General features: G+C 40.0%; 1 protein-coding gene across 1 annotated transcript in view; it reads right to left on the bottom strand.

The window, feature by feature from the left end:
- Nucleotides 1-184: 184 nt before the first annotated feature.
- The window catches only part of TRAF2 (TNF receptor associated factor 2), a 45,001-nt gene continuing 18,825 nt past the window's right edge, over nt 185-26,360 (bottom strand). Inside the window, exons 5-10 of the mRNA XM_083723189.1 lie at nt 26,258-26,332; nt 10,014-11,159; nt 6,117-6,294; nt 4,835-4,983; nt 1,493-1,777; nt 185-444 (exon numbers count right to left, since the gene is read on the bottom strand). Of these exons, the coding sequence (XP_083579315.1) occupies nt 1,559-1,777; nt 4,835-4,983; nt 6,117-6,294; nt 10,014-11,159; nt 26,258-26,332 (1,767 nt within the window). The 3' untranslated portion in view covers nt 185-444; nt 1,493-1,558. The remainder of the gene's footprint in view (nt 445-1,492; nt 1,778-4,834; nt 4,984-6,116; nt 6,295-10,013; nt 11,160-26,257; nt 26,333-26,360) is intronic.

Here is a 26,360-nt window from a genome sequence, read left to right as displayed (position 1 = left end):
GAAGGAAGGAAGGAAGACAGGGAAAAGGAAGACAGGAATAAAAAAAAAGAAACAAGGGAGGAAGAAAGAAGGAAGGAAAGAAGAAAAAGGAAGGAAAAAAGGAACAGGAAGGGAGGGAGGGAAGAAGAAACAGGAAGTCCCTTCCGATTGGCCGCTGCTCCTCCCATAAAGAACAAACGAGAAAATCCATCCAAAAACCAATTTATTCCACCCAAAAAGTGTCCAGGTCCCGGATCGGGATCGGAAGCGGAGTAGCCGCCCCTGGTGTAGACGCGCCGATGGATCCAGAGTCCGGATTGAGTCCAGTTTGGGTTTTTTGGGTTGGAAAAAGGGGGGAAATGGGGCGAAAGCGGAGTGACTCCAGACTGACTCCACTTTGGGCTCCAGACTCCAGAAACGCAGCAAACCGGATTGAGTCCAGTTTGGGGCTACAGACTGACTCCACTTTGGGGCTTCCGACTGACTCCACCAGGAACCGGGATCGAAAGTGGAGTAGCCGCCCCGGTGTAGACGCGCCACCAGATTCAGAGTCCGGATTGAGTCCAGATTGGGTTTTTTGTTATAAATCCGGGAAAAGGGCCCCAAACCAGAGTGACTCCAGACTGACTCCACTTTGGGGGTTCCCACTGACTCCACCAGGAACCGCGAGCGAAAGTGGAGTAGCCAGCCCTGGTGTAGATGCGCCACCGCATTCAGAGTCCGGATTGAGTCCAATTTGGGTTTTTTTTTTGTTATAAATCCGGGGAAAAGGTCTGTAACCGGAGTGACTCCAGAATGACTCCATTTTGGGGCTTCGTTTCCCGGAAAGGGGAAACATGGCAAACCGGTTTGACTCCAGTTTGGGCTTTTTTTGTTCTCAATCTGGGGGAAAGGCCCGAAATCGGAGTGACTCCAGCCTGACTCCACTTTGGGGGTTCCCACTGACTCCACCAGGAACCGGGAGCGAAAGTGGAGTAGCCGCCCCTGGTGCAGATGCGCCACCGCATTCAGAGTCCGGATTGAGTCCAATTTGGGTTTTTTTTTGTTATAAATCCGGGGAAAAGGTCTGTAACCGGAGTGACTCCAGAATGACTCCATTTTGGGGCTTCGTTTCCCGGAAAGGGGAAACATGGCAAACCGGTTTGACTCCAGTTTGGGCTTTTTTTGTTCTCAATCCGGGGGAAAGGCCCGAAATCGGAGTGACTCCAGCCTGACTCCACTTTGGGGGTTCCCACTGACTCCACCAGGAACCGGGAGCGAAAGTGGAGTAGCCGCCCCTGGTGCAGATGCGCCACCGCATTCAGAGTCCGGATTGAGTCCAATTTGGGTTTTTTTTTGTTATAAATCCGGGGAAAAGGTCTGTAACCGGAGTGACTCCAGAATGACTCCATTTTGGGGCTTCGTTTCCCGGAAAGGGGAAACATGGCAAACCGGTTTGACTCCAGTTTGGGCTTTTTTTGTTCTCAATCCGGGGGAAAGGCCCGAAATCGGAGTGACTCCAGCCTGACTCCACTTTGGGGGTTCCCGGCTGACTCCACCGGGAAAGCGGAGTAGCCGCCCTGTGTGTAGACGCGCCGATTCAGAGTCCGGTTAGGTCGACGATGGCCTTGATGAAGAGGGTGTCGTCCCGGACGTAGGAGTCCCGGGCGGCCATTTTGGAAAGGGGGCAGAAGAGGGGGCAGCCGCTGGCCACGTTCAACTCGCCGATTGGGCGCTGGAAAGAGGAGGAGGTCACGTCCGGACGGAAGGCGTCGATCACGTGCTCCCGGTGGTCTTGGTCCAGGAGCATCAGGGTGACCTGGGGAGAAACCGGAGTCAGACCAGTTTCGGATCGGGGGGTGGGGTCTGGTTCGGAGATCTATTTCAGATCCGGGGTCTGGGAAGCGGATTCACTCCAGTTTCGGGATTTGTTTTAGGTCAGCTTTCCAGCATCAGGGTGAGCTGGGAGGAGGGGAACCGGAGTCAGACCAGTTTGGGATCGGGGGGGGGGAGGAAACGGAAAGGGGATTTGCTGCGGTTTGGGGGGTTTCCAGGAAAAGAAAAGTCAGGGAATGGAAAGCGGATTTGCTCCACTTTCAGGGCTTATCGGAGATCAGGTTTGGAGGAAACGGAAAGCGGATTCGCTCCACTTTCAGGGCTTCTCGGAGATCAGGTTTGGAGGAAACGGAAAGCGGATTCGCTCCACTTTCAGGGCTTATCGGAGATCAGGTTTGGAGGAAACGGAAAGCGGATTCGCTCCACTTTCAGGGCTTATCGGAGATCAGGTTTGGAGGAAACGGAAAGCGGATTCGCTCCACTTTCAGGGCTTATCGGAGATCAGGTTTGGAGGAAACGGAAAGCGGATTCGCTCCACTTTCAGGGCTTATCGGAGATCGGGTTTGGAGGAAACGGAAAGCGGATTCGCTCCACTTTCAGGGCTTATCGGAGATCGGGTTTGGAGGAAACGGAAAGCGGATTCGCTCCACTTTCAGGGCTTATCGGAGATCAGGTTTGGAGGGAAACGGGAAAGCGGATTCGCTCCACTTTCAGGGCTTATCGGAGATCGGGTTTGGAGGAAACGGAAAGCGGATTCGCTCCACTTTCAGGGCTTATCGGAGATCAGGTTTGGAGGAAACGGAAAGCGGATTCGCTCCACTTTCAGGGCTTATCGGAGATCAGGTTTGGAGGAAACGGAAAGCGGATTCGCTCCACTTTCAGGGCTTATCGGAGATCAGGTTTGGAGGAAACGGAAAGCGGATTCGCTCCACTTTCAGGGCTTATCGGAGATCAGGTTTGGAGGAAACGGAAAGCGGATTCGCTCCACTTTCAGGGCTTATCGGAGATCAGGTTTGGAGGAAACAGAAAGTGGATTCGCTCCACTTTGGGGATTGGTTTCTAAATCGGCGTTCAGGGGAAAGCAAATTGACTCCACTTTCAGGGGTCTATTTCGGATCAGCGTTCTATGGAACGGAAAGTGGATTCACACCACTTCCAGGATTTATCTTAGAGCAGCTTTCTAGGAAAGGGAAAGTGGATTCGCTCCCCTTTCAAAGGTTTCGGATCAGCTTTCTAGGAAAGTGGATTCGCTCCGCTTTCGGGATTTGAGAGCAGCCTTCTAGGGAATGGAAAGGGGATTCACTCCAGTTTCAGGGCTTATTGGAGATCAGTTTTCAAGGAAACAGAAAGTGGATTCGCTCCACTTTGGGGGTTTCCAAGAAAAGAAACAGACTCTGCTTTTGGGGTTCATTTCGGAGCAGCATTCGGGGGAACAGAAAATGGATTGACTCCAGTTTCAAAGGGTTTAGATCAGCTTTGTAGGAAACGGAAAGCGGATTCGCTGCAGTTTCAAATGTTTTGGATCAGCTTTCTAGGAAAGGGAAAGCAGACTGACTCCACTTTCAGGGCTTATTGTAGATCAGCTTTCCAGGAAACGGCAAGCAGATTCGCTCCACTTTGGGTGTTTCCAGCAAAACAAATGGACTCCACTTTCGGGGCTCCAGACTGACTCCACTTTGGAGCTTCATTTCCCAGAAAGGGGAAACCCGGCAAAGCGGATTGAGTCCAGTTTGGGCTTTTTTTGTTGGAAAAACGGGGGAAATGGGGTGAAACTGGAGTGACTCCAGACTGACTCCACTTTGGGGCTCCAGACTGACTCCACTTTGGGGCTTTGTTTGCCGGAAAGGGGAAATGCAGCAAACCGGATTGAGTTCAGCTTGGGACTCCAGACTGACTCCACTTTGGGGCTTCGGACAGACTCCGCTTTGGGGCTTCGTTTGCCGTAAAGGGGAAACGCACCAAACCGGATTGACTCCAGTTTGGGGATTTTTTGTTTTAAATCTGGGAAAAACGAGGAAATGCTCCGAAAGCGGAGTGACTCCACTTTGAGGGCTCAGTCTGACTCTGCTTTGGGGCTCCAGACTGACTCCACTTTGGGGCTTCATTTCCCGGAAAGGGGAAACGCAGCAAACTGGATTCAATCCAGTTTGGGTTTTTTTTTTTGTTTTAAATCCGGGAAAAATGGGGCAAAACCAGAGTGACTCCAGAGTGACTCCACTTTGGGCTTTCAGCTTTCTAGATGAGGGAAATCAGACTGACTCCACTTTGGGTATTCCTTTCCCAGAATGGGGAACCACAGCAAACCGGATTGACTCCGGTTTATGGTTTTTTTGCTTATAAATCCTGGAAAACGGTGCGAATCCGGAGTGACTCCGGTTTGGCCTACCTTCTGGTTGAAGGGCCACTTCAGAAGCGCGTCGTTAGGCCCCTTGAGTCCAGTTTGGGACTCCAGAGTGACTCCACTCTGGGGCTTAATATCCTGGAAAGGGGAAATGCAGCAAACTGGATCGGGGTTTTTTTGTATTTAATCCGGGAAAAACAGGGTGAAACCGGAGTGACTCCAAACTGACTCCACTTTGGGGCTTCAGATTGACTCCACTTTGGGCCTTCCGACTGACTCCACTTTCCCCATAAAGGGGAAAGGCGGTAAACCGGATTGACTCCACTTTGCAGTTTTTGGCTTATAAATGGGGGGAAATGGAGTGAAACCGGAGTGACTCCGGTTTGGCCTACCTTCTGGTTGAAGGGCCACTTCAGGAGCGGGTCGTTGGGAGAGGAAAGGAGAAACACGGCAAACCAGATTGACTCCAGTCTGGGGGTTTTTTTGGTTCTAAATCCGGGAAAAACAGGGTGAAACCGGAGTGACTCCAAACTGACTCCACTTTGGGGCTTCAGATTGACTCCACTTTGGGCCTTCCGACTGACTCCACTTTCCCCATAAAGGGGAAAGGTGGCAAACCGGATTGACTCCACTTTGCAGTTTTTGGCTTATAAATGGGGGGAAATGGAGTGAAACCGGAGTGACTCCGGTTTGGCCTACCTTCTGGTTGAAGGGCCACTTCAGGAGCGCGTCGTTGGGCCCCTTCATGAGGACGAAGAAGAGGGAGAGGTGGGTGTTGCGCCCGGATCCGTCGCCGTTGAGGTAGAGGCGGAGGCACATCTTGTAGCCGTAGCGACTGGTGTAGAAGGCTGGAAGGAGGGAAGGAAAAAGTCAGGAAGGAGGAGAGGAAGGAGGGAGGGAAGGAAGGGAGGGAAGGAAGGAAAGAAAGCGAGAGAGAAGGAAGGAAGGAAGGAGGGAGGGAGGGAGGGAGGGAGGGAGGGAGGAAGGAGGGAGGGAGGGAAGGAAGAAGGAAGGAAGGAAGGAAGGATGAGGGAAGGAAAGAGGAAGGAAGGAAGGAAAGAAAGAAGGAAGGAAGGATGAGGGAAGAGGAAGGAAGGAAGGAAGGAAGGAAGGAAGGAAGGAAGGAGGAAGGAAGGAAGGAGGGAGGGAGGGAGGGAGGGAGGGAGGGAGGAGGGAGGAAAGGAAGGAAGGAAGGAGGAAGGAAGGAAGGAAGGAGGAAGGAAGGAGGAAGGAAGGAAGGAAGGAAGGAAGGAAGGAAGGAGGGAGGGAGGGAGGGAGGGAGGGAGGAGGGAGGGAAGGAAGGAAGGAGGAAGGAAGGAAGGAGGAAGGAAGAAAAGAAGAAGGAAGGAAGGAAGGAAGGAAGGAAGGATGAGGGAAGAGGAAGGAAGGAAGGAAGGAAGGAAGGAAGGAAGGAAGGAAAGAAGGAGGGAAGGAAGGAAAGAAGGAGGGAGGAAGGAAGGAAGGAGGGAAGGAAAGGATTGGAGGAAGGAAGGAAGGAGGGAGGGAGAAAGGAGGGAGGGAGGGAGGAAGGAAGGAAGGAGGAAGGATGAAGGAAGGAAGGAAGGAAGAAGGGAGGAAGGAAGGAGGAAGGAAGGAAGGAAGGAAGGAGGAAGGAAGGAAGGAAGGAAGGAGGAAGGAGGAAGGAAGGGAGGGAGGGAGGGAGGAAGGAAGGAAGGAAGGAAGTTTAGAAGGGAGGAAGGAAGGAGGAAGGCAGGAAGGAGGAAGGAGGAAGAAAGAAAGAAAGGAAGAAGGAAGGAAGGAAGGAAGGAAGAAAAGAAGAAGAAGGAAGGAAGGAAGGAAAGAAGGAGGGAGGGAGGAGGGAGGGAGGAAGGAAGGAAGGAGGGAAGGAAAGGATTGGAGGAAGGAAGGAAGGAAGGAAGGAGGAAGGAAGGAGGAAGGAGGGAAGGAAGGAAGGAGGAAGAAAGAAAGGAAGAAGGAAGGAAGGAAGGAAGGAAGGAAGGAAGGAAGGAAGTCCACCCACCTGGCGAGAAGACGGCCGGCGCCCGGCCGGCTACCGCTTCCTGCCTCTTCCGCCCCACTTCCTCCACCTTCCAGATCAAGACGCCGTCGTACGTCGCGTTTTCCGCGCGCCGAAGCGCCGACTCCACTTCCGCCAGCGCCGCCTCCTTCAGCGCTACAGTTCTCTCCAGGGTCCGGATCTGTGGGGCGGGATGTGGGGGTCAGGGCTGGAACCGGATCGGGATCCTGGCAAACCGGATTGACTCCGGTTTGGGGGTTCTTTTGTTTTAAATCCGGGGATAACGGGGCGAAACCGGAGTGACTCCAGAATGACTCCGCTTTGGGGCTTCGGACTGACGCCCCTTTGGGGCTTCAATCCAGTATAGGGTTTTTTTTGTTTTAAATAGGGAAAAATGGGGGGAATGGGGTGAAACCGGAGTGACTCCAGAATGACTCCGCTTTGGGGCTCTAGACTGACTTCGCTTTGGGGCTTCAGACTGACTCCACTTTGGGCTCCAGGTTGACTCCCCTTTGGGGCTTCAGATTGACTCCGCTTTGGGCTCCAGATTGACTCCCCTTTGGGGCTTCAGACTGACTCCGCTTTGGGCTCCAGATTGACGCCCCTTTGGGGCTTCAGACTGACTCCGCTTTGGGGCTTCAGACTGACTTCGCTTTGGGGCTTCAGACTGACTCCACTTTGGGCTCCAGGTTGACTCCCCTTTGGGGCTTCAGATTGACTCCGCTTTGGGCTCCAGATTGACTCCCCTTTGGGGCTTCAGACTGACTCCACTTTGGGCTCCAGGTTGACGCCCCTTTGGGGCTTCAGACTGACTCCGCTTTGGGGCTTCAGACTGACTCCCCTTTGGGGCTTCAGACTGACTCCACTTTGGGCTCCAGACTGACTCCGCTTTGGGCTCCAGATTGACGCCCCTTTGGGGCTCCAGACTGACTCTGCTTTGGGGCTTCAGACTGACTCCCCTTTGGGGCTTCAGACTGACTCCGCTTTGGGGCTTCAGACTGACTCCGCTTTGGGGCTTCAGACTGACTCCGCTTTAGGCTCCACTGACTCCGCTTTGGGCTCCACATTGACGCCCCTTTGGGGCTTCAGACTGACTCCACTTTGGGGCTTCAGACTGACTCCCCTTTGGGGCTTCAGACTGACTCCGCTTTGGGGCTTCAGACTGACTCCGCTTTAGGCTCCACTGACTCCGCTTTGGGCTCCAGATTGACGCCCCTTTGGGGCTCCAGACTGACTCCGCTTTGGGGCTTCAGACTGACTCCCCTTTGGGGCTTCAGACTGACTCCGCTTTGGGGCTTCAGACTGACTCCGCTTTAGGCTCCACTGACTCCGCTTTGGGCTCCACATTGACGCCCCTTTGGGGCTTCAGACTGACTCCACTTTGGGCTCCACATTGACTCCGTTTTGGGCTCCAGACTGACTCCACTTTGGGGCTCCAGATTGACTCTGCTTTGGGCTCCAGAATGACTCCGATTTGGGGCTTCAGACTGACTCCGCTTTGGGGCTTCAGACTGACTCCACTTTGGGCTCCAGACTGACTCCACTTTGGGCTCTAGATTGACTCCCCTTTGGGGCTTCAGACTGACTCCACTTTGGGCTCCAGACTGACTCCGCTTTGGGGCTTCGTTTCCCAGAAGACTGACTCCAGTTTGGGGTTTTCTTGTTTGAGATCCGGGGAAAAGGGGAAAATGGGCCGAAAGCGGAGTGACTCTGGTTTGGCGCGCTGAAGGGCCTACCTACCTTTCAGATTTCTAGACAACGGAAATCAGACTGACTCCGCTTTGGGGCTTCAGACTGACTCCGGGGGAAAAGGGAAATGGGCTGAAAGCGGAGTGACTCCGGTTTGGCGCGCCAAAGGGCCTACCTAGCTTTCAGATTTGTAGACAACGGAAATCAGACTGACTCCGCTTTGGGGCTTTAGACCGACTCCGCTTTGGGCCTTCATTTCCCGGAAAGGGGAAACAGCAAACCAGATTAACTCCAGTTTGGGTTTGAAATCTGGGGAAAATGGTGGAAATGGGGTGAAACCAGAGTGACTCCAGACTGTCTCCACTTTGGGCTCCAGACTTACTCCGCTTTGGGGCTTCCTTTCCCGGAAAGGGGAAACACAGCAAAGCGGACTGACTCCAGTTTGGTGTTTTTTTGTTTTAAATCCGGGGGAAATGGGGTGAAACCGGAGTGACTCCAGACTGACTCCACTTTGGGCTTTCCTTTCCCGGAAAGGGGAAACGTGGCAAATCAGACTGACTCCGCTTTGGGGCTCCAGACTGACTGAAAGCGGAGTGACTCCGGTTTGGCGCGCCGAAGGGCCTACCTACCTTTCAGATTTCTAGACAACAGAAATCAGACTTGACTCCGCTTTGTGGTTTTGGACTGACTCCGCTTTGGGGCTTCAGCTGTCTAGACAACCGAAATCAGACTGACTCCGCTTTGGGGCTTCAGACTGACTCCGCTTTGGGGCTTTAGCTTTCTAGCCAACAGAAATCAGACTGACTCCACTTTGGGGTTTTGGACTGACTCCGCTTGGGGGTTCAGCTGTCTAGACAACAGAAATCAGACTGACTCCACTTTGGGGCTTCCGACTGACTCCACTTTGGGGCTCCAGACTGACTCCACTTTGGGGCTCCAGACTGACTCCACTTTGGGGCTCCAGACTGACTCCACTTTGGGGCTTCAAACTGACTCCACTTTGGATTCAAACCAGATTCAATCCAGTTTAGGGTTTTTTTGTTTGAAATCCGGGAAAAACGGGGAAATGCTCCAAAAGCGGAGTGACTCCGGTTTGGGGCTTCCTTTCCCGGAAAGGGGAAACGCGGCAAAGCGGAGTGACTCCAGTTTGGGTTTCTTTTTTTGTTTTAAATCCGGGAAAAATGGGGTGAAACCAGAGTGACTTCGGTTTGGGCTTTCAGCTTTCTAGACGACGGAAATCAGACTGACTCCGCTTTGGGGCTCCAGACTGACTCCGCTTTGGGCCATCGTTTCCTGCAAAGGGGAAACGCGGCAAACCGGATTCAATCCAGTTTAGGTTTTTTTGTTTTAAATCTGGGAAAAACGTCCAAAACTGGAGTGACTCCACTTTCGGCTTTCAGCTTTCTAGATGACGGAAATCAGACTGACTCCACTTTGTGCCTTCAGACAGACTCCGCTTTGGGCCTTCGTTTCCAGGAAAGGGGAAACGCGGCAAACCAAATTGACTCCAGTTTGGGTTTGTTTTCGTTCGAAATCCGGGGGAAAAGGGAAATGGGGCGAAAGCGGAGTGACTCCAGATTTACTCCACTTTGGGGCTTCGTTTCCCAGAAAGGGGAAGCGCAGCAAACCAGATTGAGTCCAGTTTGGGCTTCTTTTGGTTGGAAAAACGGGGGAAATGGAGCGAAAGCGGAGTGACTCCAGATTTACTCCACTTTGGGGCTTCGTTTCCCAGAAAGGGGAAGCGCAGCAAACCAGATTGAGTCCAGTTTGGGCTTTTTTTGGTTGGAAAAACGGCGGAAATGGGGCGAAAGCGGAGTGACTCCAGATTGACTCCACTTTGGGGCTTCGTTTCCCAGAAAGGGGAAGCGCAGCAAACCAGATGGAGTCCAGTTTGGGCTTCTTTTGGTTGGAAAAACGGGGGAAATGGAGCGAAAGCGGAGTGACTCCAGATTGACTCCACTTTGGGGCTTTGTTTCCCAGAAAGGGGAAGCGCAGCAAACCAGATGGAGTCCAGTTTGGGCTTTTTTTGGTTGGAAAAACGGGGGAAATGGAGCGAAAGCGGAGTGACTCCCGACTGACTCCACTTTGGGGCTTCGTTTCCCGCAGCAAACCAGATGGAGTCCAGTTTGGGGCTTCAGATTGACTCCGCTTTGGGAGTTTCAGGGCTGGAACCCGATCGGGACCCCGGCCCCCCGAACCCGCGCCCCGAACCTTGTGGGTCAGCGATTCGGCGCGCTCCTCCTCCCGGCGCCGCTCTTGCGCCGATTCGGCCGCCAGCCGCTCCACTTCCCGGTTCAGGACGCAGACGATCTTCTCCAGGGTGGCGGTCTTGAGTTCGAGGGCCGCCCAATGAGGGGCCCCCAAAGAATGGGGGGCTTGGGGCGGATCGGGGCCCCCCGGGACATGGGGGTCTTGGATCAAATGGGGGGCCCTAATTGGATGAGGGTCTGGGGCCCAAATTGGGGCCCTTAATAAATGGGGGTCTTGGGTCGGATTGGGGGCCCCAGATAAATGGGGGTTTCGAGCTGAATTGGGGCCCCTGATCGGATGGGGCTCTTGGGGCGGATTGGGGGCCCCAGATAAATGGGATTCCTTGGCTGAATTGGGGGCCCCAAACAAATGGGGGTCTCGGGTCGGATTGGGGCCCCTGATCGGATGGGGCTCTTGGGGCGGATTGGGGGCCCCAAATAAATGGGGGTCTTGGGTCGGATTGGGGCCCCTAATTGGATGGGGGTCTTGGGTCGGATCGGGGCCCCTGATTGGATGGGGGTCTTTAGCCAAATTGGGGCCCCTGATTGGATGGGGGTCTTGGGCCGAATGTGGGGCCCCCAGGAAATGGGGGTCTGGGGGTGAGTGGGGTTCCTTGGCTGAATTTCGGGCCCCTAGCAAATGGGGGCCTTGGGCCGAATGCGGGGCCCCAACCAGATGGGGGTCTTGGGCTGAATGTGGGGCCCCCAATAAATGGGTCTCTTTCACCAAATGGGGCTCTTTCGCCAAATTGGGGGCCCCGACCAGATGGGCTAAATTGGGGGCCCCAATCTGATGGGCTTCCTTGACCCAATTTGGGGGCCCCAATAAATGGGGGCCTGGGACCACATGGGGGTCTCTAGCCCCGGTCAGATGGGGGTCTTGGACCAAATCAGGGGCCCCCAATAAATGGGGGTCTTGGAGCAAATGGGGGGCCCCCGATAAATGGGGCTCTTGGACCAATTGGGGCTCTTGGACCAGATCGGGGGCCCCCAATAAAGGGGGGTCTGAATCGGGGGCCCCAGCCAGCCGGAGGGCAAAGGTCAGGAGGAGGCCGAGATGTTCCGGAAAGTTCTGGGCCTCGTGGAGGGGCAGGGCTTCGTTCTCCAGCTGCGAAAGGGGGGGGGGGAGAGGAAGTAGTATTAATACTCAAAGCAGTACTGTGAGTACTAGGAAGCTGAAAGGAAGGAATCAGGCTAGTCAGGCTGTTAGTGGGAGTATTATGAAATACTTGAAGTATTTGAAGTGTCGGTAGTGTCGGTGGTGCTTGAGGGATCGGGAGTATTGGTGGTATTTGAAGTATTGGGAGTATTGGTAGTATTTAAAGTGTTGGTAGTCTTGGTGGTATTTGAAGTATTGGGAGTATTGGTGGTATTTGAAGTATTGGGAGTATTGGTAGTATTTGAAGCATTGGTAGTATTTGAAGTATTGGTATTATTGGTAGTATTGGTATTTGAAGTATTGGTAGTATTTGAAGTATTGGTATTATTGGTAGTATTGGTGGTATTTGAAGTATTGGTGGTATTTGAAGTATTGGTGCTATTTGAAGTATTGGTGGTATTTGAAGTATTGGTAGTATTAGTAGTATTTAAAGTGTTGGTAGTATTGGTAGTATTTGAAGCATTGGTAGTATTTGAAGTATTGGTGTTATTGGTATTTGTAGTATTGGTGGTATTTGAAGTATTGGTAGTATTGGTGGTATTTGAAGTATTGGTAGTATTAGTAGTATTTAAAGTGTTGGTAGTCTTGGTGGTATTTGAAGCATTGTAGTATGGGTAGTGTTTGAAGCATTGGTAGTATTGGTATTATTGGAATTATTGGTAGTATTGGTGGTATTTGAAGTATTGGTAGTATTGGTAGTATTTTGAAGCATTGGTAGTATTTGAAGTATTGGTATTATTGGTAGTATTGGTGGTATTTGAAGTATTGGTATTATTGGTAGTATTGGTGGTATTTGAAGTATTGGTGGTATTTGAAGTATTGGTGGTATTTGAAGTATTGGTGGTATTTGAAGTATTGGTAGTATTAGTAGTATTTAAAGTGTTGGTAGTCTTGGTGGTATTTGAAGCATGGTAGTATTGGTAGTATGGGTAGTATTTGAAGCATTGGTAGTATTGATGGTATTTGAAGTATTGGTAGTATTAGTAGTATTTAACGTGTTGGTAGTATTGGTGGTCTTTGAAGCATTGTAGTATTGGTAGTATTTGAAGCATTGGTAGTATTTGAAGTATTGGTATTATTGGTAGTATTGGTGGTATTTGAAGTATTGGTGGTATTTGAAGTATTGGTAGTATTAGTAGTATTTAAAGTGTTGGTAGTCTTGGTGGTATTTGAAGCATGGTAGTATTGGTAGTATGGGTAGTATTTGAAGCATTGGTAGTATTGATGGTATTTGAAGCCTTGGTAGTATTTGAGGTATTGGTATTATTGGTAGTATTGGTGGTATTTGAAGTATTGGTAGTATTAGTAGTATTTAACGTGTTGGTAGTATTGGTGGTCTTTGAAGCATTGTAGTATGGGTAGTATTTGAAGCATTGGTAGTATTGGAAGTATTTGAAGCATTGGTAGTACTGGTAGCATTTGAAGAATTGATAGTATTGGTGGCGTTTGAAGTATTGATAGTATTAGTAGTATTTAAAGTGTTGGTAGTATTGGTGGTATTTGAAGCATTGGTAGTATTGGTATTATTGGTATTATTGGTAGTATTGGTGGTATTTGAAGTATTGGTGGTATTTGAAGAATTGGTGGTATTTGAAGTATTGGTAGTATTAGTAGTATTTAAAGTGTTGGTAGTCTTGGTGGTCTTTGAAGCATTGGTAGTATGGGTAGTATGGGTAGTATTTGAAGCATTGGTAGTATTGATGGTATTTGAAGTATTGGTGGTATTTGAAGAATTGGTAGTATTTGAAGTATTGGTATTATTGGTAGTATTGGTATTATTGGTAGTATTGGTGGTATTTGAAGTATTGGTGTTATTGGTATTTGTAGTATTAGTGGTATTTGAAGTATTGGTGGTATTTGAAGTATTGGTAGTATTGGTAGTATTTTGAAGCATTGGTAGTATTTGAAGTATTGCTATTATTGGTAGTATTGGTATTATTGGTAGTATTGGTGGTATTTGAAGTATTGGTGTTATTGGTATTTGTAGTATTAGTGGTATTTGAAGTATTGGTAGTATTAGTAGTATTTAAAGTGTTGGTAGTCTTGGTGGTATTTGAACCATTGGTAGTATTGGTAGTATTTGAAGCATTGGTAGTATTTGAAGTATTGGAATTATTGGTAGTATTGGTGGTATTTGAAGTATTGGTAGTATTGGTAGTATTTGAAGCATTGGTAGTATTTGAAGTATTGGTATTATTGGTAGTATTGGTGGTATTTGAAGTATTGGTAGTATTGGTAGTATTTGAAGCATTGGTAGTATTTGAAGTATTGGTATTATTGGTAGTATTGGTGGTATTTGAAGTATTGGTAGTATTGGTAGTATTTGAAGCATTGGTAGTATTTGAAGTATTGGTATTATTGGTAGTATTGGTGGTATTTGAAGTATTGGTGGTATTTGAAGTATTGGTGGTATTTGAAGTATTGGTAGTATTAGTAGTATTTAAAGTGTTGGTAGTCTTGGTGGTATTTGAAGCATGGTAGTATTGGTAGTATTTGAAGCATTGGTAGTATTTGAAGTATTGGTATTATTGGTAGTATTGGTGGTATTTGAAGTATTGGTGGTATTTGAAGTATTGGTAGTATTAGTAGTATTTAAAGTGTTGGTAGTCTTGGTGGTATTTGAAGCATGGTAGTATTGGTAGTATGGGTAGTATTTGAAGCATTGGTAGTATTGATGGTATTTGAAGCCTTGGTAGTATTTGAGGTATTGGTATTATTGGTAGTATTGGTGGTATTTGAAGTATTGGTAGTATTAGTAGTATTTAACGTGTTGGTAGTATTGGTGGTCTTTGAAGCATTGTAGTATGGGTAGTATTTGAAGCATTGGTAGTATTGGAAGTATTTGAAGCATTGGTAGTACTGGTAGCATTTGAAGAATTGATAGTATTGGTGGCGTTTGAAGTATTGATAGTATTAGTAGTATTTAAAGTGTTGGTAGTATTGGTGGTATTTGAAGCATTGGTAGTATTGGTATTATTGGTATTATTGGTAGTATTGGTGGTATTTGAAGTATTGGTGGTATTTGAAGAATTGGTGGTATTTGAAGTATTGGTAGTATTAGTAGTATTTAAAGTGTTGGTAGTCTTGGTGGTATTTGAAGCATGGTAGTATTGGTAGTATTTGAAGCATTGGTAGTATTTGAAGTATTGGTATTATTGGTAGTATTGGTGGTATTTGAAGTATTGGTGGTATTTGAAGTATTGGTAGTATTAGTAGTATTTAAAGTGTTGGTAGTCTTGGTGGTATTTGAAGCATGGTAGTATTGGTAGTATGGGTAGTATTTGAAGCATTGGTAGTATTGATGGTATTTGAAGCCTTGGTAGTATTTGAGGTATTGGTATTATTGGTAGTATTGGTGGTATTTGAAGTATTGGTAGTATTAGTAGTATTTAACGTGTTGGTAGTATTGGTGGTCTTTGAAGCATTGTAGTATGGGTAGTATTTGAAGCATTGGTAGTATTGGAAGTATTTGAAGCATTGGTAGTACTGGTAGCATTTGAAGAATTGATAGTATTGGTGGCGTTTGAAGTATTGATAGTATTAGTAGTATTTAAAGTGTTGGTAGTATTGGTGGTATTTGAAGCATTGGTAGTATTGGTATTATTGGTATTATTGGTAGTATTGGTGGTATTTGAAGTATTGGTGGTATTTGAAGAATTGGTGGTATTTGAAGTATTGGTAGTATTAGTAGTATTTAAAGTGTTGGTAGTCTTGGTGGTCTTTGAAGCATTGGTAGTATGGGTAGTATGGGTAGTATTTGAAGCATTGGTAGTATTGATGGTATTTGAAGTATTGGTGGTATTTGAAGAATTGGTAGTATTTGAAGTATTGGTATTATTGGTAGTATTGGTATTATTGGTAGTATTGGTGGTATTTGAAGTATTGGTGTTATTGGTATTTGTAGTATTAGTGGTATTTGAAGTATTGGTGGTATTTGAAGTATTGGTAGTATTGGTAGTATTTTGAAGCATTGGTAGTATTTGAAGTATTGCTATTATTGGTAGTATTGGTATTATTGGTAGTATTGGTGGTATTTGAAGTATTGGTGTTATTGGTATTTGTAGTATTAGTGGTATTTGAAGTATTGGTAGTATTAGTAGTATTTAAAGTGTTGGTAGTCTTGGTGGTATTTGAACCATTGGTAGTATTGGTAGTATTTGAAGCATTGGTAGTATTTGAAGTATTGGAATTATTGGTAGTATTGGTGGTATTTGAAGTATTGGTAGTATTGGTAGTATTTGAAGCATTGGTAGTATTTGAAGTATTGGTATTATTGGTAGTATTGGTGGTATTTGAAGTATTGGTAGTATTGGTAGTATTTGAAGCATTGGTAGTATTTGAAGTATTGGTATTATTGGTAGTATTGGTGGTATTTGAAGTATTGGTAGTATTGGTAGTATTTGAAGCATTGGTAGTATTTGAAGTATTGGTATTATTGGTAGTATTGGTGGTATTTGAAGTATTGGTGGTATTTGAAGTATTGGTGGTATTTGAAGTATTGGTAGTATTAGTAGTATTTAAAGTGTTGGTAGTCTTGGTGGTATTTGAAGCATGGTAGTATTGGTAGTATTTGAAGCATTGGTAGTATTTGAAGTATTGGAATTATTGGTAGTATTGGTGGTATTTGAAGTATTGGTGGTATTGGTAGTATTTGAAGTATTGTGGTATTTGAAGTATTGGTAGTATTAGTAGTATTTAAAGTGTTGGTAGTCTTGGTGGTATTTGAAGCATTGGTAGTATTTGAGGTATTGGTAGTATTGGTGGTCTTTGAAGCATTGTAGTATGGGTAGTATTTGAAGCATTGGTAGTATTGGAAGTATTGGTATTATTGGTAGTATTGGTGGTATTTGAAGTATTGCTGGTATTTGAAGAATTGGTGGTATTTGAAGTATTGGTGTTATTGGTATTTGTAGTATTGGTGGTATTTGAAGTATTGGTGTTATTGGTATTTGTAGTATTGGTGGTATTTGAAGTATTGGTAGTATTAGTAGTATTTAACGTGTTGGTAGTCTTGGTGGTATTTGAAGCATTGGTAGTATTGGAAGTATTGGTATTATTGGGAGTATTGGTGGTATTTGAAGTATTGGTAGTATTGGTAGTATTTGAAGTATTGGTATTATTGGTAGTATTGGTGGTATTTGAAGTATTGGTAGTATTGGTAGTATTTGAAGCATTGGTAGTATTTGAAGTATTGGAATTATTGGTAGTATTGGTGGTATTTGAAGTATTGGTAGTATTGGTGGTATTTGAAGCATTGGTAGTATTGGTGGTATTTGAAGTATTGGTGGTATTTGAAGAATTGGTGGTATTTGAAGTATTGGTAGTATTAGTAGTATTTAAAGTGTTGGGAGTCTTGGTGGTATTTGAAGCATTGTAGTATTGGTAGTATGGGTAGTATTTGAAGCATTGGTAGTATTGATGGTATTTGAAGCATTGGTAGTATTTGAGGTATTGGTAGTATTGGTGGTATTTGAAGTATTGGTAGTATTAGTAGTATTTAACGTGTTGGTAGTATTGGTGGTCTCTGAAGCATTGTAGTATGGGTAGTATTTGAAGCATTGGTAGTATTGGAAGTATTTGAAGCATTGGTAGTACTGGTAGCATTTGAAGAATTGATAGTATTGGTGGCGTTTGAAGTATTGATAGTATTAGTAGTATTTAAAGTGTTGGTAGTATTGGTGGTATTTGAAGCATTGGTAGTATTGGTATTATTGGTATTATTGGTAGTATTGGTGGTATTTGAAGTATTGGTGGTATTTGAAGAATTGGTGGTATTTGAAGTATTGGTAGTATTAGTAGTATTTAAAGTGTTGGTAGTCTTGGTGGTCTTTGAAGCATTGGTAGTATGGGTAGTATGGGTAGTATTTGAAGCATTGGTAGTATTTGAAGTATTGGAATTATTGGTAGTATTGATGGTATTTGAAGTATTGGTGGTATTTGAAGAATTGGTAGTATTTGAAGTATTGGTATTATTGGTAGTATTGGTATTATTGGTAGTATTGGTGGTATTTGAAGTATTGGTGGTATTTGAAGTATTGGTAGTATTGGTAGTATTTTGAAGCATTGGTAGTATTTGAAGTATTGCTATTATTGGTAGTATTGGTATTATTGGTAGTATTGGTGGTATTTGAAGTATTGGTGTTATTGGTATTTGTAGTATTAGTGGTATTTGAAGTATTGGTGGTATTTGAAGTATTGGTAGTATTAGTAGTATTTAAAGTGTTGGTAGTCTTGGTGGTATTTGAACCATTGGTAGTATTGGTAGTATTTGAAGCATTGGTAGTATTTGAAGTATTGGAATTATTGGTAGTATTGGTGGTATTTGAAGTATTGGTAGTATTGGTAGTATTTGAAGCATTGGTAGTATTTGAAGTATTGGTATTATTGGTAGTATTGGTGGTATTTGAAGTATTGGTAGTATTGGTAGTATTTGAAGCATTGGTAGTATTTGAAGTATTGGTATTATTGGTAGTATTGGTGGTATTTGAAGTATTGGTAGTATTGGTAGTATTTGAAGCATTGGTAGTATTTGAAGTATTGGTATTATTGGTAGTATTGGTGGTATTTGAAGTATTGGTGGTATTTGAAGTATTGGTAGTATTAGTAGTATTTAAAGTGTTGGTAGTCTTGGTGGTATTTGAACCATTGGTAGTATTGGTAGTATTTGAAGCATTGGTAGTATTTGAAGTATTGGAATTATTGGTAGTATTGGTGGTATTTGAAGTATTGGTAGTATTGGTAGTATTTGAAGCATTGGTAGTATTTGAAGTATTGGAATTATTGGTAGTATTGGTGGTATTTGAAGTATTGGTAGTATTGGTAGTATTTGAAGCATTGGTAGTATTTGAAGTATTGGTATTATTGGTAGTATTGGTGGTATTTGAAGTATTGGTAGTATTGGTAGTATTTGAAGCATTGGTAGTATTTGAAGTATTGGTATTATTGGTAGTATTGGTGGTATTTGAAGTATTGGTAGTATTGGTAGTATTTGAAGCATTGGTAGTATTTGAAGTATTGGTATTATTGGTAGTATTGGTGGTATTTGAAGTATTGGTAGTATTGGTAGTATTTGAAGCATTGGTAGTATTTGAAGTATTGGTATTATTGGTAGTATTGGTGGTATTTGAAGTATTGGTAGTATTGGTAGTATTTGAAGCATTGGTAGTATTTGAAGTATTGGTATTATTGGTAGTATTGGTGGTATTTGAAGTATTGGTGGTATTTGAAGTATTGGTAGTATTAGTAGTATTTAAAGTGTTGGTAGTCTTGGTGGTATTTGAAGCATGGTAGTATTGGTAGTATTTGAAGCATTGGTAGTATTTGAAGTATTGGAATTATTGGTAGTATTGGTGGTATTTGAAGTATTGGTGGTATTGGTAGTATTTGAAGTATTGTGGTATTTGAAGTATTGGTAGTATTAGTAGTATTTAAAGTGTTGGTAGTCTTGGTGGTATTTGAAGCATTGGTAGTATTTGAGGTATTGGTAGTATTGGTGGTCTTTGAAGCATTGTAGTATGGGTAGTATTTGAAGCATTGGTAGTATTGGAAGTATTGGTATTATTGGTAGTATTGGTGGTATTTGAAGTATTGCTGGTATTTGAAGAATTGGTGTTATTGGTATTTGTAGTATTGGTGGTATTTGAAGTATTGGTGTTATTGGTATTTGTAGTATTGGTGGTATTTGAAGTATTGGTAGTATTAGTAGTATTTAACGTGTTGGTAGTCTTGGTGGTATTTGAAGCATTGGTAGTATTGGAAGTATTGGTATTATTGGTAGTATTGGTATTATTGGTAGTATTGGTGGTATTTGAAGTATTGGTGGTATTTGAAGTATTGGTAGTATTAGTAGTATTTAAAGTGTTGGTAGTCTTGGTAGTATTTGAAGCATTGGTAGTATTTGAAGTATTGGAATTATTGGTAGTATTGGTGGTATTTGAAGTATTGGTGGTATTGGTAGTATTTGAAGTATTGTGGTATTAAGCATTGGTAGTATTTGAAGTATTGGAATTATTGGTAGTATTGGTGGTATTTGAAGTATTGGTGGTATTGGTAGTATTTGAAGTATTGTGGTATTTGAAGTATTGGTAGTATTAGTAGTATTTAAAGTGTTGGTAGTATTGGTGGTATTTGAAGCATTGGTAGTATTTGAGGTATTGGTAGTATTGGTAGTATTGGTGTATTTGAAGTATTGGTAGTATTGGTGGTATTTGAAGTATTGGTAGTATTAGTAGTATTTAACGTGTTGGTAGTATTGGCGGTATACTATACTATACTATACTATACTATACTATACTATACTATACTATACTATGCTATGCTATGCATCTACACTACACTACACTACACTACACTACACTACACTACACTACACTATACTATACTATGCATCTACACTACACTACACTACACTATACTATACTATACTATACTATACTATACTATACTATACTATGCTGTGCATCTACACTATACTATACTATACTATACTATACTATACTATACTATACTATACTATACTATACTATACTACACTACACTATACTATACTATACTATACTATACTATACTATACTATACTATACTATACTATACTATGCTATGCATCTACACTACACTACACTACACTACACTACACTACACTACACTATGCATCTACACTATACTATACTATACTATACTATACTATACTATACTATACTATACTATACTATACTATACTATACTATGCATCTACACTACACTACACTACACTACACTACACTATACTATGCATCTACACTACACTACACTACACTACACTACACTATACTATACTATACTATACTATACTATACTATACTATACTATACTATGCATCTACACTACACTACACTACACTACACTACACTACACTATACTATGCATCTACACTATACTATACTATACTACACTATACTATACTATACTATACTATACTATACTATGCATCTACACTACACTACACTACACTACACTACACTATACTATGCATCTACACTACACTACACTACACTACACTACACTATACTATACTATACTATACTATACTATACTATGCATCTACACTACACTACACTACACTACACTACACTACACTATACTATGCATCTACACTATACTATACTATACTACACTATACTATACTATACTATACTATACTATGCTATGCATCTACACTATACTATACTATACTATACTATACTATACTATACTATACTATACTATGCATCTACACTATACTATACTATACTATACTATACTATACTATACTATACTATACTATGCATCTACACTACACTATACTATACTACACTATACTATACTATACTATGCTATGCATCTACAGTATACTATACTATACTATACTATACTATACTATACTATACTATACTATGCATCTACACTACACTATACTATACTACACTATACTATACTATACTATGCTATGCATCTACAGTATACTATACTATACTATACTATACTATACTATACTATGCATCTACACTATACTATACTATACTATACTATACTATACTATACTATACTATACTATACTATACTATACTATACTATGCATCTACACTACACTATACTATACTATACTATACTATACTATACTATACTATACTATACTATGCATCTACACTACACTATACTATACTACACTATACTATACTATACTATGCTATGCATCTACAGTATACTATACTATACTATACTATACTATACTATACTATACTATGCATCTACACTATACTATACTATACTATACTATACTATACTATACTATACTATACTATACTATACTATACTATACTATACTATACTATGCATCTACACTACACTATACTATACTATACTATACTATACTATACTATACTATACTATACTATACTATGCATCTACACTATACTATACTATACTATACTATACTATACTATACTATACTATACTATACTATACTATGCATCTATACTATACTATACTATACTATACTATACTATACTATACTATACTATACTATACTATGCATCTATACTATACTATACTATACTATACTATGCATCTATACTACTATACTTATACTATACTATACTATACTATACTATGCATCTATACTATACTATACTAATTACTATAACATCTATACTATACTATACAACATCACATACTATACTATACTATACTATACTATACATACTATGTATCTATACTATACTATACTATACTATACTATACTATGCATCTATACTATACTATACTATACTATACTATACTATACTATGCATCTATACTATACTATACTATACTATACTATACTATACTATACTATACTATACTCTATACTATACTATACTATACTATTACTATACTATACTATACTATACTATACTATACTATGCATCTATACTATACTATACTATACTATATACTATACTATACTATACTATACTATACTATACTATACTATGCATCTATACTATACTATACTATACTATACTATACTATACTATACTATACTATACTATACTATACTATACTATACTATACTATACTATCACTTACTATACTATACATCTATACTATACTATACTATACTATACTATGCACTACTACAACTATACTACACTATACTATACTATACTATATATGCATTTCATATACAGTATACTATACTATACTATACTATACTATACTATACTATCTCATCACTATACTATACTATACTATACTATCTATACTATACTATACTATACTATACTATACTATACTATACTATACTATGCATCTACACATCACACTATACTATACTATACTATACTATACTATACTATACTATACTATACTATACTATACTATACTATGCATCTACACTATACTATACTATACTATACTATACTATACTATACTATACTATACTATACTATACTATGCATACTATACTATACTATACTATACTATACTATACTATACTATACTATACTATACTATACTATACTATACTATACTATACATCTATACTATACTATACTATACTATACTATGCATCTATACTATACTATACTATACTATACTATACTATACTATACTATACTATACTATACTATGCATCTATACTATACTATACTATACTATACTATACTATACTATGCATCTATACTATACTATACTATACTATACTATACTATACTATACTATACTATGCATCTATACTATACTATACTATACTATACTATACTATACTATACTATACTATACTATGCATCTATACTATACTATACTATACTATACTATACTATACTATACTATACTATACTATACTATACTATACTATACTATACTATGCATCTATACTATACTATACTATACTATACTATACTATACTATACTATACTATACTATACTATACTATACTATGCATCTATACTATACTATACTATACTATACTATACTATACTATACTATACTATACTATACTATACTATACTATACTATGCATCTATACTATACTATACTATACTATACTATACTATACTATGCATCTATACTATACTATACTATACTATACTATACTATACTATACTATACTATACTATACTATGCATCTACACTACACTATACTATACTATACTATACTATACTATACTATACTATACTATGCATCTATACTATACTATACTATACTATACTATACTATACTATACTATACTATGCATCTATTAACTATACTATACTATACTATACTATACTATACTATACTATACTATGCATCTATACTATACTATACTATACTATACTATACTATACTATACTATACTATACTATACTATGCATCTATACTATACTATACTATACTATACTATACTATACTATACTATACTATACTATACTATACTATACTATGCATCTATACTATACTATACTATACTATACTATACTATACTATACTATACTATACTATACTATACTATACTATACTATGCATCTATACTATACTATACTATACTATACTATACTATACTATACTATACTATACTATACTATACTATACTATGCATCTATACTATACTATACTATACTATACTATACTATACTATGCATCTATACTATACTATACTATACTATACTATACTATACTATACTATACTATACTATACTATACTATGCATCTACACTACTATACTATACTATACTATACTATACTATACTATGCTATGCATCTACACTACTATACTATACTATACTATACTATGCTATGCATCTACACTATACTATACTATACTATACTATACTATACTATACTATACTATACTATACTATACTATGCATCTACACTACTATACTATACTATACTATACTATACTATACTATGCATCTATACTATACTATACTATACTATACTATACTATACTATACTATACTATACTATACTATACTATGCATCTATACTATACTATACTATACTATACTATGCATCTATACTATACTATACTATACTATACTATACTATACTATACTATACTATGCATCTATACTATACTATACTATACTATACTATACTATACTATGCATCTATACTATACTATACTATACTATACTATACTATACTATACTATACTATACTATACTATACTATGCATCTATACTATACTATACTATACTATACTATACTATACTATACTATACTATACTATACTATACTATACTATGCATCTATACTATACTATACTATACTATACTATACTATACTATACTATACTATGCATCTATACTATACTATACTATACTATACTATACTATACTATACTATGCATCTATACTATACTATACTATACTATACTATACTATACTATACTATACTATACTATACTATACTATGCATCTATACTATACTATACTATACTATACTATACTATACTATGCATCTATACTATACTATACTATACTATACTATACTATACTATACTATACTATACTATACTATGCATCTACACTACACTATACTATACTATACTATACTATACTATACTATACTATACTATGCATCTATACTATACTATACTATACTATACTATACTATACTATACTATACTATACTATACTATGCATCTATACTATACTATACTATACTATACTATACTATACTATACTATACTATGCATCTATACTATACTATACTATACTATACTATACTATACTATACTATACTATGCATCTATACTATACTATACTATACTATACTATACTATACTATACTATACTATACTATACTATACTATACTATGCATCTATACTATACTATACTATACTATACTATACTATACTATACTATACTATACTATACTATACTATACTATGCATCTATACTATACTATACTATACTATACTATACTATACTATACTATACTATACTATACTATACTATGCATCTATACTATACTATACTATACTATACTATACTATACTATACTATACTATGCATCTATACTATACTATACTATACTATACTATACTATACTATACTATACTATACTATACTATGCATCTACACTACTATACTATACTATACTATACTATACTATACTATACTATACTATGCTATGCATCTACACTACTATACTATACTATACTATACTATGCTATGCATCTACACTATACTATACTATACTATACTATACTATACTATACTATACTATACTATGCATCTACACTACTATACTATACTATACTATACTATACTATGCTATGCATCTATACTATACTATACTATACTATACTATACTATACTATACTATACTATACTATACTATACTATACTATGCATCTATACTATACTATACTATACTATACTATACTATACTATACTATACTATACTATGCATCTATACTATACTATACTATACTATACTATACTATACTATACTATACTATACTATACTATACTATACTATACTATACTATACTATGCATCTATACTATACTATACTATACTATACTATACTATACTATACTATACTATACTATGCATCTACACTACACTATACTATACTATACTATACTATACTATACTATACTATACTATACTATACTATACTATACTATGCATCTACACTACTATACTATACTATACTATACTATACTATACTATACTATACTATACTATGCTATGCATCTACACTACTATACTATACTATACTATACTATGCTATGCATCTACACTATACTATACTATACTATACTATACTATACTATACTATACTATACTATACTATACTATACTATACTATACTATACTATACTATGCATCTACACTACTATACTATACTATACTATACTATACTATACTATACTATACTATACTATGCTATGCATCTACACTACTATACTATACTATACTATACTATGCTATGCATCTACACTATACTATACTATACTATACTATACTATACTATACTATACTATACTATGCATCTACACTACACTATACTATACTATACTATACTATACTATACTATACTATACTATACTATACTATGCATCTACACTACACTATACTATACTATACTATACTATACTATACTATACTATGCATCTACACTACACTATACTATACTATACTATACTATACTATACTATGCTATGCATCTACACTACACTACACTACACTACACTACACTATACTATACTATACTATACTACACTACACTACAATATACTATGCTATGCTATGCATCTACACTATACTATACTATACTATACTATACTATACTATACTATACTATGCTATGCTATGCATCTACACTACTATACTATACTATACTATACTATACTATGCTATGCATCTACACTACTATACTATACTATACTATACTATACTATACTACTACTACATTGATACTCACCCCACATCGCCCCCTTCCCAACAATACCGATCAGACCAACCCTCCCCGTGACACTCCGACCAATCCTCCTCATCCTAATCGCAGTCACGTCCCCCCAAGCGGCCCGGAGTAGCAACTCGCACTCACCACCTCCCCGCAGCCGACGGGCCGGAAGCGGCACGGCACCCGGAACCTTCCGCAGCTCCGGAGGTGATCGGCGAACTAAGGAAGAGGAGGAGGGAGGTCAGGG

This window comes from Podarcis gaigeae, assembly GCF_964106915.1.
Source record: "Podarcis gaigeae genome assembly, chromosome: Z".
Lineage (NCBI taxonomy): Eukaryota > Metazoa > Chordata > Lepidosauria > Squamata > Lacertidae > Podarcis > Podarcis gaigeae.
This window is presented reverse-complemented; position numbering and strand designations above follow the sequence as displayed.